This window comes from Dreissena polymorpha, chromosome 15 (genome assembly GCF_020536995.1).
Source record: "Dreissena polymorpha isolate Duluth1 chromosome 15, UMN_Dpol_1.0, whole genome shotgun sequence".
Taxonomy (NCBI): domain Eukaryota; kingdom Metazoa; phylum Mollusca; class Bivalvia; order Myida; family Dreissenidae; genus Dreissena; species Dreissena polymorpha.
In genome coordinates this window covers 10184858-10201139 of record NC_068369.1, presented here as the reverse complement: position 1 = coordinate 10201139, position 16282 = coordinate 10184858, and the positions used below count along the sequence as shown (strand labels likewise).

The following is a 16282-nucleotide window of genomic DNA, read 5'->3' as shown; positions in this document are numbered from 1 at the left end:
ACTTAGCCTTAAGATTATCTTGATACAACTTCTGACCAAGTTTGGTGAAGATCTGATGAAAACTACTTAAATTAGAGAGCGGACAACATGCTGAATGTTTAAAATGCACTAAGTGACCCCGTGACCTAGTTTTTGACCCGGCAAGGCCCATGTTCGAACTTGGCCTAGACATCATGTAGATACAACTTCTGACCAAGTTTGGTGAAGATCGGATGAAAACTACTTGAATTAGAGAGCGGACACTTAATACAGACCGACAGACAGACCGACCGACAAGTTTACTCCTATATACCCCCCTAAACTTCGTTTGTGGGGGTATAAAACAATAAATGCTCATTAAAATCTACTTCATCATAACACATTTAAGTAATTTAAGATATGTACCTGTAGCACCTTTTCATCACATATTTATCCTCGTTATATTATCATCATCCCTATAATAGCTTTTGTACAAAAACACAATCTAAATGCATGGAACATCTAGTATATCAATAACTGTTTATCAGAATACTATGCATGTCCGAAATATATACACTTAAAAATGCCTTACCAGTAGTAGTTTAACTTTAATAATCCAAATTTTCCTTGTTGTTATCTGGTTTAACAAACCTTATTTTACGTTTGTTAAATCCAGTTAATGCTACATGTGTATCTCCATTATTGAATCACCATTACTTGTAATTTGAATTGTTGTTGTTGTTTGAATCGCCATTTTTTAATTGAACGCGGGTTTAATGTTAATTTACAATACGTCCGCCATTTACAATGTCAAAGGTCAAGACGTAGCAATTTAATTCTACTCGGATAATTTATATCTAATCGAGGAAATGTGTTTTCTTAATGTTTATGCTTCGTATTATGACTTGTTAGTATAAAAAAACAACGCCCGGGGTAGATCTCTATTCCCTCGATTATAGACCGAGTTTCAAATACTGAAACATTAATTTTGATTAAGAGCACAGCGGGATTTATTACCATGGAACTCGAGTCGTTAACTGACTGACGCACGGGTAAAATTTTTGATGCGTCAAAATGACCCACGGCAGAAAAAAGGGTTGCGTAAAAAATGAGTCATTTTTAATTTGCTCGCGTCAAAACGCAGGATTCTGCGTCTATTGATATCCCTGATGTTGTGTTGTTTATACAATCAACAGCACATTAAATCAACAACATTAAAGGGTAAATAGATCAAGAAGTAAATTATTAAAAGAATAATACATAATGTTAATAGCTGAAGTAAACAATTGTATACCTGTAGTAGTTGCCTTGCAGTTCTCTTTCGTTCTCGTTCTCTCTCTCTTTTCCTTCTGTCCATAGTGTTTTTTATTAGGTCTTTACTGTAAAAATAAAACATTTCTTTAATAACATACAAAACTAAGTGCACTATCATCTGACTATTTAGGTGTCATGTCATGAAAAATGTTGACAAAACAGAATTTGAAGTTCAAGTTTTAAAATCTATATTTTTTGTTCATTGACAACCACATTATGCTAGTTCTTATGCCATTATCGTGTAACAAAGAATGTGTCCATAGCTTTACTAGAATTGTGTTGATTCAGAAGCATTGCAGACTTTGCAGTTTTTCAAGGTCATCAGTTATCATTTTTCAGCTTCACCTTACCCAAGGAAGTTGAGAATTTCTTATCTACAGTGAGTAGCTACAGTAACTGTGTAATTATGTATTTATGACAGATCAAGAAATATAAAGTTTAATGTGTACATACTTTTTTCTTCTATTGTTTTTCGTAAGTGATTTTGTTTACCATGAAGCTCTGCTTTGATGAGTATATTCCACGGTGGCTAAATGATTATAGTTTATGCTGTTTATGCTGTATGATATGATACATAGAGGGGCTAAATCACAACATCAATATGAGCGACGTTTTCATTCACCTTTAAGGCTTTTTACTACCTTTCACTTTGTTTACAACTGTCAAAATAAGCATTTTCATTCTTGACCTTGACCTATTTTCTTTTTTTATTATAATGGATTAGGTTGCAAACAACTAAGTTGTTTTATGGTAAATTCATACTGAAGCCAACTCGTAACGCGGTAACATTCAACCACATTTATTGAGAATCATTTCATTCATAAATATAATACATCTATTTAGATTTTCTTGTTATTTGTTATAGACAAATGACATGAAAAAAATGTTTTATCGGTATTTTCATTAAATTGAGAAAATAAATTCATTAGCCTTTTTTTCCACACGAAAAGTCCACTGATTAGGGAAATACTTAATTTGATTTAACTCTTTATAATCATTCAAATTAAAAGAAAAAAATCATATAATACTTTGTTAGATGTAATTGAATTAAAATTGAGATAAAATACACATAAGACTTCTTTCTAAAAAAAATTATTTTTTTTTTTTGGAAATTGGGAATTTTTTTGCCACATTTTAGGGAAAAAAGTATACTTTTTGGGATTGGGAACATAGCCGAATTTCGAAAAAACCCTGTTCTTATTTGTTATAAAGTCAATAATTGATCTTGAAGTTATCTAATAAACGTTGTTTTATTGCATTGTATTGAAGCCCTGGAGTTTTTTTCAGATAGGTTATATAGTTTGCCTCAGATGAGAATTTGTATTGATTTATAACAGTGAATAGTCTACTTAGAGCTCTATTGCCGCGTTCATGTTGTTTTTTTTTTTAATTATTTGTATTCTAATTTCTATTTAATTGTTATAAAGTGCTTATATAAGCATATTTATATATATTATCCAGGGTCTTCCCCAGGCCCGGGGCACTTGAATTTCGAAATCAGAGTCCCCGGGGCGCTTGAAATTTTCCGATCAGTGTATTCTTCAGTAAAATAAAGTGGAGATTGTTAAAAAAATCAAGGTTTCCCTATCAGTGTATAATATTCCCTGTTTTAAAAGAGCACTCGGTACCTACTTTCACAAGTAATCACCATTAACACCACATGGGGTAATGGATAATCCACTGATAAGAGAATAGCATGACGCGCGTATCGATTATTCTAGCCACATTACTGGTCATTTAAATGCTGACAAGGATGTATCTGGTAACTTTCCAGTCGTCAAACTGTGTCCAATCGGTTACGCGAATGCTTATGAGGGCGGGGTTAACTATCGACCATTATTTTTGATTGACGTCGGGCATGAAGTAAGAGTTTATTGCAGCTTGATTAGTAAGAAGTTATAACATTTGAGTAATATAAACCGGTAATTAGTACAGTACAGAACATTAAAGACGGTTTCGGGCATCATCATCACACCTTTTTACTGTAAACAAGTGTTACCTATGACTCATAATTAATACGAGAAATTAATTGCAAGTGGTAAACAATTAATTATTATAGCGAGTAAGTTGTGCAAATGACTCCCGGTTACAATTATGTGATAACAATTTATTTAATTCCAGTACATGTATATTTCAACATGTCCATTTATAGAACTGATTAACCTCGTTTTTCTGACATTTATTCGACACGTAATGCGCTTTAAACAAATTTTCGTTGAATAAATTACGCACACTTGTAAATGTTTCGTCCGATAATCGATAGTTAGAAGATTGATGATGGCAACCGGCCGTGATCCTCGTGGACAACGTGAATTTCATGCATAATTCCGTCAAAACATTTATTCGACTCGTAAAGTGTTTAAACAAATTATCGTTGAATTTATAACGCAACGGTTAATATTTGTTGAAATCTCAAATGGGAATAATTAAATTTGTAATCCGAAACCCATTCCCTAAGTCCATGTTAACGCGTTTTTAATCCGAAACACACTTCCGAATGTAAATGTTACCGCAACGTTAAATATTTTTGCTTCAAATTAGCAGTGCAAATTTTATTTTGTGTCGAATCTTTTTCTCAATTAAAAAGAGCGCGAAAATTATGCAGCATGTACAACGTCGCGTCTATTGCATACAAATGGCGTGTATTGAGCGTTTTAACAAGCACACAACAGGTCAGGGGATTGACGCATATTCAGACGCAATATTTCATCAAATCTATAAATAGTCACTTAAAAAATGGCAAGGTTTGTGTTAAAGAAATAACTGAAAGCTTTTAATCATAAATATTTACCAGAAAGAGATTGATAAAAACGGAATAAACGGGATTATCGGATAATAAATAGAAACTTGAAAAATAGTAAGTATACAGTAATAGAGTCGGGTTGAAACTGATGTATTGGGGAATCGTTCGATTCGGGGATTTTACTATCTGTGCGGAAAAGTTTTCAAACAATTAAACAATATAAAAAAATATATTTTTAAATGACTGGGGGAATTTTTTGAAGAGTCATAGCACACCAAATGCCGTCTTTTGACGCTGTTATTCTTTGAGTTATAACGCACCACAGAACGTGAATTGACACGTAAAATTTAAAAAAAAATCAACGTATGGAGGGTACACCCCTCCGGAACCCATCCCTGATTGGCCCCAGGGCGCCTGAAAAAAATCCTGGGGAAGGCACTGAGTCACAAGGTATGAAACGCACTATATGCCTATTGCTGAAAGATTGTGGAAAACTGGACTTGACCTTTTCCATCGAAAAACACACGTTAGCATGCAGTTGCCGACAAAAAGCAACTGGATTCGTAAAAGGACAGTAAAAGCAACAAGATTACACTACTAACCGATCTCCTGCTCGGCTAATAACTTTAATATTGAATTAAAGTTGACTTTCTCGCTACATGTCTGTGTTTTGCTGTCATATTTTGTCAATCGAATGCTTGGTTTCTAAAACGCCATATCATTGGCCAACACAATGAGAACAACCAACCAGATGACGCGTTATAAAATTAAAAATTGTGTACATGTGTAGATGAAACACCGAGTGACATGTAGCGTGAAAGACATTTTTTCCCTGTCAGTTACACAGTTACGGTAACTCGGACCATTCTGCTCCACGTTGATTTAACTTCAACTATGTTAATAATTGTGTCATATTTATGATTTGAATATAGATTGACAAAAGTTATAAAGTTAACATTAATATTTTCTATCTTTTTCAGGTACGTACAGAGCATTGAAATCAAATAAATTTGATTATTTTCATTGCTTTTCAAATGTGTTAATAAAATTGATGTTGTGTTTGTTTGCACGTTTTCATATGTCTTGTCAAGGTTGGAGATGTGATTATTGAGTAATTTGCGTCACCTGTCAAGTTTTGTGTAGCTGGGCTATTATCAAAACATGCGAACCGGCAAACGGCATCACACCTCCAGTGTTTGTTTATCGCGTGTAATGTCAGTAAGGGTGTTGAGAAGTTTGAGTCGTTAAAGACACCAGTCAATTTAACTGAGCAACATAATGAGCAATAAACAACACACTTCAACATGAATAAATACTGTACATTTGCCATTTTAAATCATTACTCAATTGCAATATTAATATATAATTGAGAGTTACACTCCCTATGTGTTACATAAATTGTCTTTTTTCCTTTCCCTCTCATATAATTGCATTTACACATGCATTTACACATGCAACTTCACTCTACATTTGACAGCTGTTAAATCAGGCTCTGGCATCCCTATTAATTAATGTTCTTAGATATAAACATATCTCTCCTATGATAAGATCTTGTTGTTTGGCGTTTAGTTTAAACTTTAAACATACACATAAAAATGGTACTTGACTATGCATGTAAACATATTGTGGCAATGTTCAACCACTTTGTGATCTGGAAAACCCTCAAATATTATTATTTTGTTACACAAACATATTACACATCTATGTATCCCTTTTTCTATAAGTATTATATTAAGCTTTGACTTTGTACTTTTAAGAAAAATGTAAACAATAATGGTTTATATGCAAAAATATAAATGAAAGAAAAAGAATGAGTTAATCCAAAAGAACTTGGAGTTGTTTTATAGTATTAGATTACTATGTTTTGTTACGTTACTGTACTTATTATTAATTTATATCATTCATATGATGTTGTTATTGTATGTTATTCTTTGTATTGTTTTTTAAGGTGGAGAGAGAGAAAGAATAGCCCAATTTTTATAAGTAAAGATGGTGAAAACACACATACTGTTGTATGTGGCAGCATCATTACCAGACCCACTGTTCAGTATATACTGCAATGGGTTTGTTGGAGTCTTTAGACTTTGTGATCTGTGGTTTAAAAATTTGAATCCAAATAGGACTATTTTAATATATTAATTATAGAAAATGGAATACACAGATGTGTAATATGTTTGTGTAACAATATAATAATATTTGAGGGTTTTCCAGATCACAAAGTGGTTGAACATTGCCACAATATGTTTACATGCATAGTCAAGTACCATTTTTATGTGTATGTTTAAAGTTTAAACTAAACGCCAAACAACAAGATCTAATCATAAGAGAGATATGTTTATATCTAAGAACATTTATTAATAGGGATGCCAGAGCCTGATTTAACAGCTCTCAAATGTAGAGTGAAGTTGCATGTGCAAATGCAATTATATGAGAAGGAAAGGAAAAAAAAAAAAAAAAAAAAAAAGACAATATATGATATCACATAGAGTGTGTAACTCTCAATTATATTAATATTGCAATTGAGTATTGAGTTGTTAAAAAATTAATGAGTACAAGTTTATGTATGTGGCTCAATGTTGAACACTTGCAGACAGGGAATATAGCCGTAATGCTCCAACATAAGACCCTGTCTGTATGGAACTTAAGGAGGATTGGGCTATGGAAAAGAGAAATCCCCCCAGAGTGGCATTAAAACAATATTTAAAAGTGGGTTTAGTAATAAACCCTTATATGTTAAGGGCAATAACTTACGTGTCTCCAAACGGTCACCTTCATAGGGCCACATAAAAATTAAGGGTAAGACAATGTACTTTACAGTTAAAAATAAGACAAAGACAGCTAAATTTGTACAAGATGTACATTATTTACAATATGTACAGGACTATATGCATTTATATATTTAAAATACATGTTGCCACCCTGGAGGGTTGAAAGAAGGAGAGATTTTATGGAAGTGTAGGCCGATGTGGGTGGGGGAAAAGAAGAGCCAGCAGGGGTGGTGTCACTCAGTTGTACTAAGGGAGGTAATTGTGATGATGAAGTCTACAATGGTTGTTTCCCCTGGACCAGAGGGAGTGCACGGTAAATGAGAAATAGTTTGTATACTATTGAAGGAAAATTGATAATGGTAAAATGTAAAATGGTAAAAAGACCAAATATTACCTAGATACGTTAAGATAAACCCAAAAAGCTTTAATCTATCCAATATTATTAGTATACTGATGATAACATTGTAGGAAATAATACTAAAGTACCTTATATGGTATCCAAAATGACAATTAGACAGTAAAACCGAGGCAATTTGCTATATAAAATAGCAATTTAATATAAAAAATTAGGATATTTGCTATAAAAGTAGCAATTTTAACATGAGTTAATGCAATAATAATAAAATTAAGACAATTTGCTATATAAAATAGCAGTTTTCACAAAAATAAGGAAATTGCTACACAAGATAGCAGTTATAATAATCCTTAATGTGCTCCAAGGTACAAGATTAGTACTTTCAGCAAGGTCGACAATACTTTGTCCTAGAAAGGGCTAAATAGGTGTTTATAATGGTATAAGGCCCTGCACCGTGCACTCCAGTCCGACATGGTTCTTCGAGTTTGAAGGGGAAAGGGTGGGGTGTCAAAGAGGAAGGGAGGGGGTGCAATGCAGCCAACAATCCCAGGTTACTGGACAGCCTCGTCCTTTCTTGTAGTAAGAAATGCCATAAAATATGATTATATTAAAAACTGAAAAATGTAAATGGTGGACTAACGTCATGCTCTCATAAAAAATGTATTAAAATAAAGAAGACCAGGTCAATGCCATTGGCCTGATTTAGAAAGGGCGGGGTAAAACAATAAACCCATTAAAAACTATGATAAAGGTTGTGTAAAAGCGACACAAATCCAACACATTTGATTACATCAGGTTTTTGCAGAGATTACACATTTTTAAAAGAAAACAGTCACAAGACTGTATAATTAGGTGGGTGTTGGCTGCTCTCCCTCCCCCAATGACCTAGATTTTGTCAGTTATTTGACAATTTAAAGTACAAAGTCAGCCGTGGGAAAATATATTTTTAAACGGATTGACCTACTGGCAATCCTTAATATGAAATTTCGGCCAATCAGCGCCATCGTTTTATAAGCGCATCAACCAATTAAAACGCCGCTTTTTAACAGCGTTAGGCCTATCCACTGTAAAGCACTGCGTCTTTTTAACGCTTCATATAAAGGTTATATATTTTTAAACCAATAGATTTTTTATTAAGGCACCGCACCAACACTGCAAAGTTTTATATTTGTACCAATGGTACAGCCCAGTAAAATCGGGCTGTCCATTTTATGGCCGTTTTCGGCTTTTTATGCAGAGTTCTATGTTAAGCAGTGTGCTCGGGCAATGGTTTTTAACCGAAGTCCCGAGGGTAAATAACCCCATTAGTTAGTTAGTAGTTATATATTTTTAAACCAATAGATTTTTATTAAGGCACCGCACCAACACTGCAAAGTTTTATATTTATACCAGTGGTACAGCCCAGTAAAATCGGGCTGTCCATTTTATGGCCGTTTTCGGCTTTTTTATGCAGAGTTCTATGTTAAGCAGTGTGCTCGGGCAATGGTTTTTAACCGAAGTCCCGAGGGTAAATAACCCCATTAGTCAGTTTTTAATAATTACAAAAATTGTCATTAGACTTACCGTATCTTGAGAATAGAACACCGTATCCTGGGAATAGCACTGCGATCAACAGAGAAATAACCTTGAAATTGTCTTTGAATTGTCGGAATCTTGAAATTGACATAATATTGTCCATAACCTAACATCGTCGAACTATGGGGAATGTACGACAGTCCTGCACAGCTAAGGAAAAACTTGCCGTCATCCAGTATTTGGAGGAGCATGGCAATCGAGCTGCTGGCCAACAGTTCAGCATCGGGGAGTCATCCATCCGGGAATGGCGAAAAAAGAAGGACGAACTCATGAAAATGCGGAAGACGAAGCAGGCGGCGCGGGGTTCTTCGGCACACTTCATTGAACTTGAAGAGCAGCTCCTTGCCTGGGTTACCAAACGTCGTGAGGGTGGCGTCGCTGTTTCAACTATCGAACTGAGGATTGAAGCACGTCGCCTCGCAGCATTGTCACCCAATATGGAGAGGTTTAAGGGTTCTGCCGACTGGGCGTATGCCTTCCTACAAAGACATCAGCTCTCCATTAGGAGACGTACTCACATTGCCCAGAAGCTCCCATCCGACTATGAATCACAGCTGATCGAGTTCCAGCGCTTCGTCATTCGGCAGCGCCTACAATGGGACTACGATCTGTCGCAGATTGGGAACGCTGACCAGACACCCCTCACATTCGATCTGCCATATAGCACGACAATCACCGCCAAGGGCAACAAATCTGTCTCAATCAACACCACGGGGAACGAGAAGAACCGCTTCACTGTCATGCTATCATGCACAGCTGATGGCGGTAAGCTTCCTCCCTATGTGGTCGTCAAGAGGAAGATCATACCCAAGGGAGCAAAATGGCCATCTGGAATCATTGTCCGTTGCCAGGATAAAGGATGGATGGATGACAACCTGGTGAAGGACTGGGTAAAGAAAGTCTGGGGAAAGCGTCCAGGAGGCTTTTCCAGACGAAGCATGTAAGTGCTAGATGCCTTCCGGTGCCACCGTTCCCCAGCACTTAAAGAGCTTCTTAAAGAAGACATTCGGACGTCGTTGGTGATCATCCCTGGTGGTATGACTAGTATGCTCCAACCCCAGGATGTATCGATAAACAAGCCAATGAAATCGTCTCTCCAAAGACGTTGGAACGCCTGGTACTGCGAGGGAAGCCACACATTCACTGCGACTGGGCGGATGCGGAAGCCTTAACTAGAAGAAATTTGCCAATGGATTGTGGACGCCTGGAACGAATTGGACCCGGACATCATCATTAGAGCCTTCAAGAAATGCAGCATAAGCAACAACCTCGACGGATCAGAAGACGACGCATTATGGGACGACAGCAGCAAACAGAGGGAAGAAGACACCACCATCACCACCTCCACTACCGCCTCAACCGACGACGACAATCTTCAAGACAACTTCTACTGCGACAACACACCACACAGAATGACCGATGATGAAATTGCACGATTGTTCGACAGCGATGAAGATGATGAAGAATTCGAAGGATTTGACGTTTCGGACATTGGCGGACGACCCTTATGAGATGATCAACAACAACAAAGGTCCTTTTTAGGACCGCGCATATTCTGGGAAGAATACTCTGCAAATTGTCAAACACAAATATTTGTGTAATGTAACCTTACCATCTATATCGCTTAGACGCTCGAAATAAAGCGAATTAATGCGCAAGATCGGCAATGTAAATAAATCGATTTTCAGTTACCGGTAGCCTATGGAACGGATTTTTTCCACGTTTTTTACATCAAAAACTCTTTTCCCGAGTTTTTTGCTTCAAAAAGTTGATGCGCGTTGTACACAAATGCGCGTTATACACAGCGTTTTACGTATAAATATAGTACCTATACGAGGGTTATTTTTTCAAACTGTTTATTTTTGTCAATATTCTTTGTTGAAAAGTAAAACCATACACAATAGGTGTACATTTAACAATCTGGAACCCCTGGGGTAAGCTCGGAGGGGGGGGGAGGGGAATTTATGATACTGCTGCCTGTGATTTAGCGTTAATTTCGTGGAACGAGTGCCGATCGAGCTTGTCGAGTCTTCGCCGAATGACAACTGACTTACGAATGTTAGCGAATGTAGCCGAATACGATTTTACGTTGCTATCCACACATCTCTCTCTATATTGCGGCGGATACTGACGATAGTCGCAGCGCCCTCACACTACTTCAAGGGAAGGGGTCCGCAGCCCTTAGGAGGGGGAATTTTCGCGGGGTTTCCCTTTTTGGGGGATTTTTTTACTTACTCTCTCATTATTACATTTGTACATGTTTGCACTATATTCATTGCATTTTTCAGAATTGAGTATGTTTGCAAGGATTAAATTGAAATAGAATTGAGTTATAATAATCATGAGACACATCTTTCTATAAAAAAAAATAAAAAAAATTTCTACTTTTCAGGTGGGGGACTGCCGCCGAATTTCGGCGGCAGATTTAATAGACTGAGGGCCCTGAGTCGATGTATCACGCCTGTTTTTACACACGTCCAAGATGGCGGCAAGCAGACGAGAAGTTTGCGATGAGCAGCGAAAATGATAAATAACACTTAAATTAACAGCGGATATCACATGGTTATTAGGAGATATTTAATGTGTGTGTCAATTAACGCAAAATACTATGTTTGAGATGAACAACAACAAATATTTATTAGAAATGTTTACAGTGAATGTGCTATTGTGAAAATACTGGGCTCAGGCTGGGGATTGAACCCACGACCCCCAGAGTGGTAGTCAGACACTAATCACGTCGCTAAAGAGCTAGCCCAACAGCAAGGCTGTTGGAAGTGACCTTATTTCACTACACTCCTCCCCCTTTTAATGTCTTAAGGCCCAGACACACCCGCAACAACATGTCTTGCATCCGCATGGCCTTCCCAGAAACCATTAAACAGCTCAGACCCATTCCCGCATTCACAGTTCTTTTCTTACCTCGTCGCCATTATTGTGAAAATACTGAGCTCAGGCCGGGAAGTGAACCCACGACCTCCAGAGAGGCAGTCAAACACGTCGCTTAAGAGCTAGCCCAACAGCAAGGCTGTTGGAAGTGACCTTATTTCACTACAGTTCTTTCTTACATGCAGCGCTAAATACATATTTTTCTTTCTTAAAAGCATTCAGTTTCGGATGATAATTCATAAAAATGTACGGTTATGTGCAAAATGTGGACTTTATTTTTTACTTAAATTGAAGGTTTTAGATTTAATTAAATAAGAGTTTAATTAGTATATTGTAACCTACACATTCGCAGTGTTTAATTTAACCTTTTATTTATAATATATTATACTGCTACTTACATTTCTATAAAAACAGACTCAAATAATGCTCCGCTTTCCATGCTATAGATATTCCACTTTCATTCACAAGTATGCATCAATTCATTATTTAGTTTGCAAACAAATTTCCACAAACGAAACACTGGGTTCTTAAACTTAGTAGTTTGTAGCCTTTAAACAGATTTATTTCGACGTTATCGAATGGGTATGGACAACCATTCTATACATAGATGGTGACGTCACTACGTTATTGTCAGTAAGACCGGTGTGTACACAATGTCACTCTGGATCAGCAGACGATTTATTTCATAAATCAATCTCTGGGTTAATGGTCGCCATCTTATGAACTACTTTCAAAAATACAACAACAACAATATAAACAGTAGAAGTCAATTTTATTTGCGAAAATTTGAAAAATTGAGTACATGTGTCACGGTTGTTGAATGGAATAGTGTTATGTTCAACTGTGTAGATCTACGAACGCATTTGAACTGGTAGTGGAATTGTTGGTGGAAATGGAATTTAGAAATATATCTAATAATTCATCATCGTGTAGAATTATCATCAGCATCATTTCTGTGGAACATTGTAATATTAAAAATACACGTGTTTCATAGCTATGGTGCTTTTGACATAGTTCACAAACCATCAACACTGAAATAATTCCTGCACACAGATAAAATAAATAATTGAATTTGTGCAGAATGTTTATTTTTTTTACAAATTATCATTTATTTTAACCAATTTATTTTAGATAGATTGCACTGAAGCTTAAATTTTAAAGCTTAGTAAGACACTAAAGCCAGTTTCCTGAGTAATACTTGTTCAGAGTATAGCAGGCTCATGCTGCCTCTGATTTATTTGACCTCTGCCTTTAACCTGGTTCGCTTTGATTTCAGGTGTTTAGCCCCCCTATCAACAAGGTTTTCTCGATCCTATCTGTACTTATTCATTTTGTTTAAAGATTTTGAGAACCCTCACTTAGTGCCAGTGGGAATAAAACAGGGACCTTCTAATATCTAGATGAACACATCCAATATGCCAGCAACACTTTATAATCAATAACAATAATAATTGATGATTCTGTTTTTTTTAATAACTACATTTCTAATTTACCAAAACTATGTGAAACACATGTTTATGCCCCCGAAGGAAGGCATATAATGATCGCACTGTCCGTCTGTCTGTCTGTCCGTCACAGATTTTCTTGTTATTTGTTATAGACAAATGACATGAAAAAAATGTTTTATCGGTATTTTCATTAAATTGAGAAAATAAATTCATTAGCCTTTTTTTCCACACGAAAAGTCCACTGATTAGGGAAATACTTAATTTGATTTAACTCTTTATAATCATTCAAATTAAAAGAAAAAAATCATATAATACTTTGTTAGATGTAATTGAATTAAAATTGAGATAAAATACACATAAGACTTCTTTCTAAAAAAAATTATTTTTTTTTTTTGGAAATTGGGAATTTTTTTGCCACATTTTAGGGAAAAAAGTATACTTTTTGGGATTGGGAACATAGCCGAATTTCGAAAAAACCCTGTTCTTATTTGTTATAAAGTCAATAATTGATCTTGAAGTTATCTAATAAACGTTGTTTTATTGCATTGTATTGAAGCCCTGGAGTTTTTTTCAGATAGGTTATATAGTTTGCCTCAGATGAGAATTTGTATTGATTTATAACAGTGAATAGTCTACTTAGAGCTCTATTGCCGCGTTCATGTTGTTTTTTTTTTTAATTATTTGTATTCTAATTTCTATTTAATTGTTATAAAGTGCTTATATAAGCATATTTATATATATTATCCAGGGTCTTCCCCAGGCCCGGGGCACTTGAATTTCAAAATCAGAGTCCCCGGGGCGCTTGAAATTTTCCGATCAGTGTATTCTTCAGTAAAATAAAGTGGAGATTGTTAAAAAAATCAAGGTTTCCCTATCAGTGTATAAATATTCCCTGTTTTAAAAGAGCACTCGGTACCTACTTTCACAAGTAATCACCATTAACACCACATGGGGTAATGGATAATCCACTGATAAGAGAATAGCATGACGCGCGTATCGATTATTCTAGCCACATTACTGGTCATTTAAATGCTGACAAGGATGTATCTGGTAACTTTCCAGTCGTCAAACTGTGAAGTTCATCGTCCAATCGGTTACGCGAATGCTTATGAGGGCGGGGTTAACTATCGACCATTATTTTTGATTGACGTCGGGCATGAAGTAAGAGTTTATTGCAGCTTGATTAGTAAGAAGTTATACCATTTGAGTAATATAAACCGGTAATTAGTACAGTACAGAACATTAAAGACGGTTTCGGGCATCATCATCACACCTTTTTACTGTAAACAAGTGTTACCTATGACTCATAATTAATACGAGAAATTAATTGCAAGTGGTAAACAATTAATTATTATAGCGAGTAAGTTGTGCAAATGACTCCCGGTTACAATTATGTGATAACAATTTATTTAATTCCAGTACATGTATATTTCAACATGTCCATTTATAGAACTGATTAACCTCGTTTTTCTGACATTTATTCGACACGTAATGCGCTTTAACAAATTTTCGTTGAATAAATTACGCACACTTGTAAATGTTTCGTCCGATAATCGATAGTTAGAAGATTGATGATGGCAACCGGCCGTGATCCTCGTGGACAACGTGAATTTCATGCATAATTCCGTCAAAACATTTATTCGACTCGTAAAGTGTTTAAACAAATTATCGTTGAATTTATAACGCAACGGTTAATATTTGTTGAAATCTCAAATGGGAATAATTAAATTTGTAATCCGAAACCCATTCCCTAAGTCCATGTTAACGCGTTTTTAATCCGAAACACACTTCCGAATGTAAATGTTACCGCAACGTTAAATATTTTTGCTTCAAATTAGCAGTGCAAATTTTATTTTGTGTCGAATCTTTTTCTCAATTAAAAAGAGCGCGAAAATTATGCAGCATGTACAACGTCGCGTCTATTGCATACAAATGGCGTGTATTGAGCGTTTTAACAAGCACACAACAGGTCAGGGGATTGACGCATATTCAGACGCAATATTTCATCAAATCTATAAATAGTCACTTAAAAAATGGCAAGGTTTGTGTTAAAGAAATAACTGAAAGCTTTTATCATAAATATTTACCAGAAAGAGATTGATAAAAACGGAATAAACGGGATTATCGGATAATAAATAGAAACTTGAAAAATAGTAAGTATACAGTAATAGAGTCGGGTTGAAACTGATGTATTGGGGAATCGTTCGATTCGGGATTTTACTATCTGTGCGGAAAAGTTTTCAAACAATTAAACAATATAAAAAAAATATATTTTTAAATGACTGGGGGAATTTTTTGAAGAGTCATAGCACACCAAATGCCGTCTTTTGACGCTGTTATTCTTTGAGTTATAACGCACCACAGAACGTGAATTGACACGTAAAATTTAAAAAAAAATCAACGTATGGAGGGTACACCCCTCCGGAACCCATCCCTGATTGGCCCCAGGGCGCCTGAAAAAAATCCTGGGGAAGGCACTGAGTCACAAGGTATGAAACGCACTATATGCCTATTGCTGAAAGATTGTGGAAAACTGGACTTGACCTTTTCCATCGAAAAACACACGTTAGCATGCAGTTGCCGACAAAAAGCAACTGGATTCGTAAAAGGACAGTAAAAGCAACAAGATTACACTACTAACCGATCTCCTGCTCGGCTAATAACTTTAATATTGAATTAAAGTTGACTTTCTCGCTACATGTCTGTGTTTTGCTGTCATATTTTGTCAATCGAATGCTTGGTTCTAAAACGCCATATCATTGGCCAACACAATGAGAACAACCAACCAGATGACGCGTTATAAAATTAAAAATTGTGTACATGTGTAGATGAAACACCGAGTGACATGTAGCGTGAAAGACATTTTTTCCCTGTCAGTTACACAGTTACGGTAACTCGGACCATTCTGCTCCACGTTGATTTAACTTCAACTATGTTAATAATTGTGTCATATTTATGATTTGAATATAGATTGACAAAAGTTATAAAGTTAACATTAATATTTTCTATCTTTTTCAGGTACGTACAGAGCATTGAAATCAAATAAATTTGAAGAAGAAAATGAAAAACAAAGAAGCCATTTTTATTTTATTGTTTTTTCCCACAATATTATACCCTACAATACTAGGGTTACACAATATATTTGGGGGCACTTGTCGATTTACAACAGTATGTCGGCAAGGTTTTTCTCGATATTAATGATTATTTTCATTGCTTTTCAAATGTGTTAATAAAA

General features: G+C 35.6%; 1 protein-coding gene across 5 annotated transcripts in view; it reads right to left on the bottom strand.

The window, feature by feature from the left end:
• The window catches only part of LOC127860139 (uncharacterized), an 88723-nt gene that overhangs the window by 65340 nt on the left and 7101 nt on the right, over positions 1–16282 (bottom strand). For 2 of the 5 annotated variants that reach the window (XM_052397994.1, XM_052397999.1), the window contains exons 1-2: positions 11998–12137; positions 1253–1337 (exon numbers count right to left, since the gene is read on the bottom strand). In XM_052397994.1, the coding sequence (XP_052253954.1) occupies positions 1253–1337; positions 11998–12038 (126 nt within the window). In that variant the 5' untranslated portion in view covers positions 12039–12137. The other 3 variants (XM_052397997.1, XM_052397998.1, XM_052397995.1) reach the window with 3 other exon arrangements.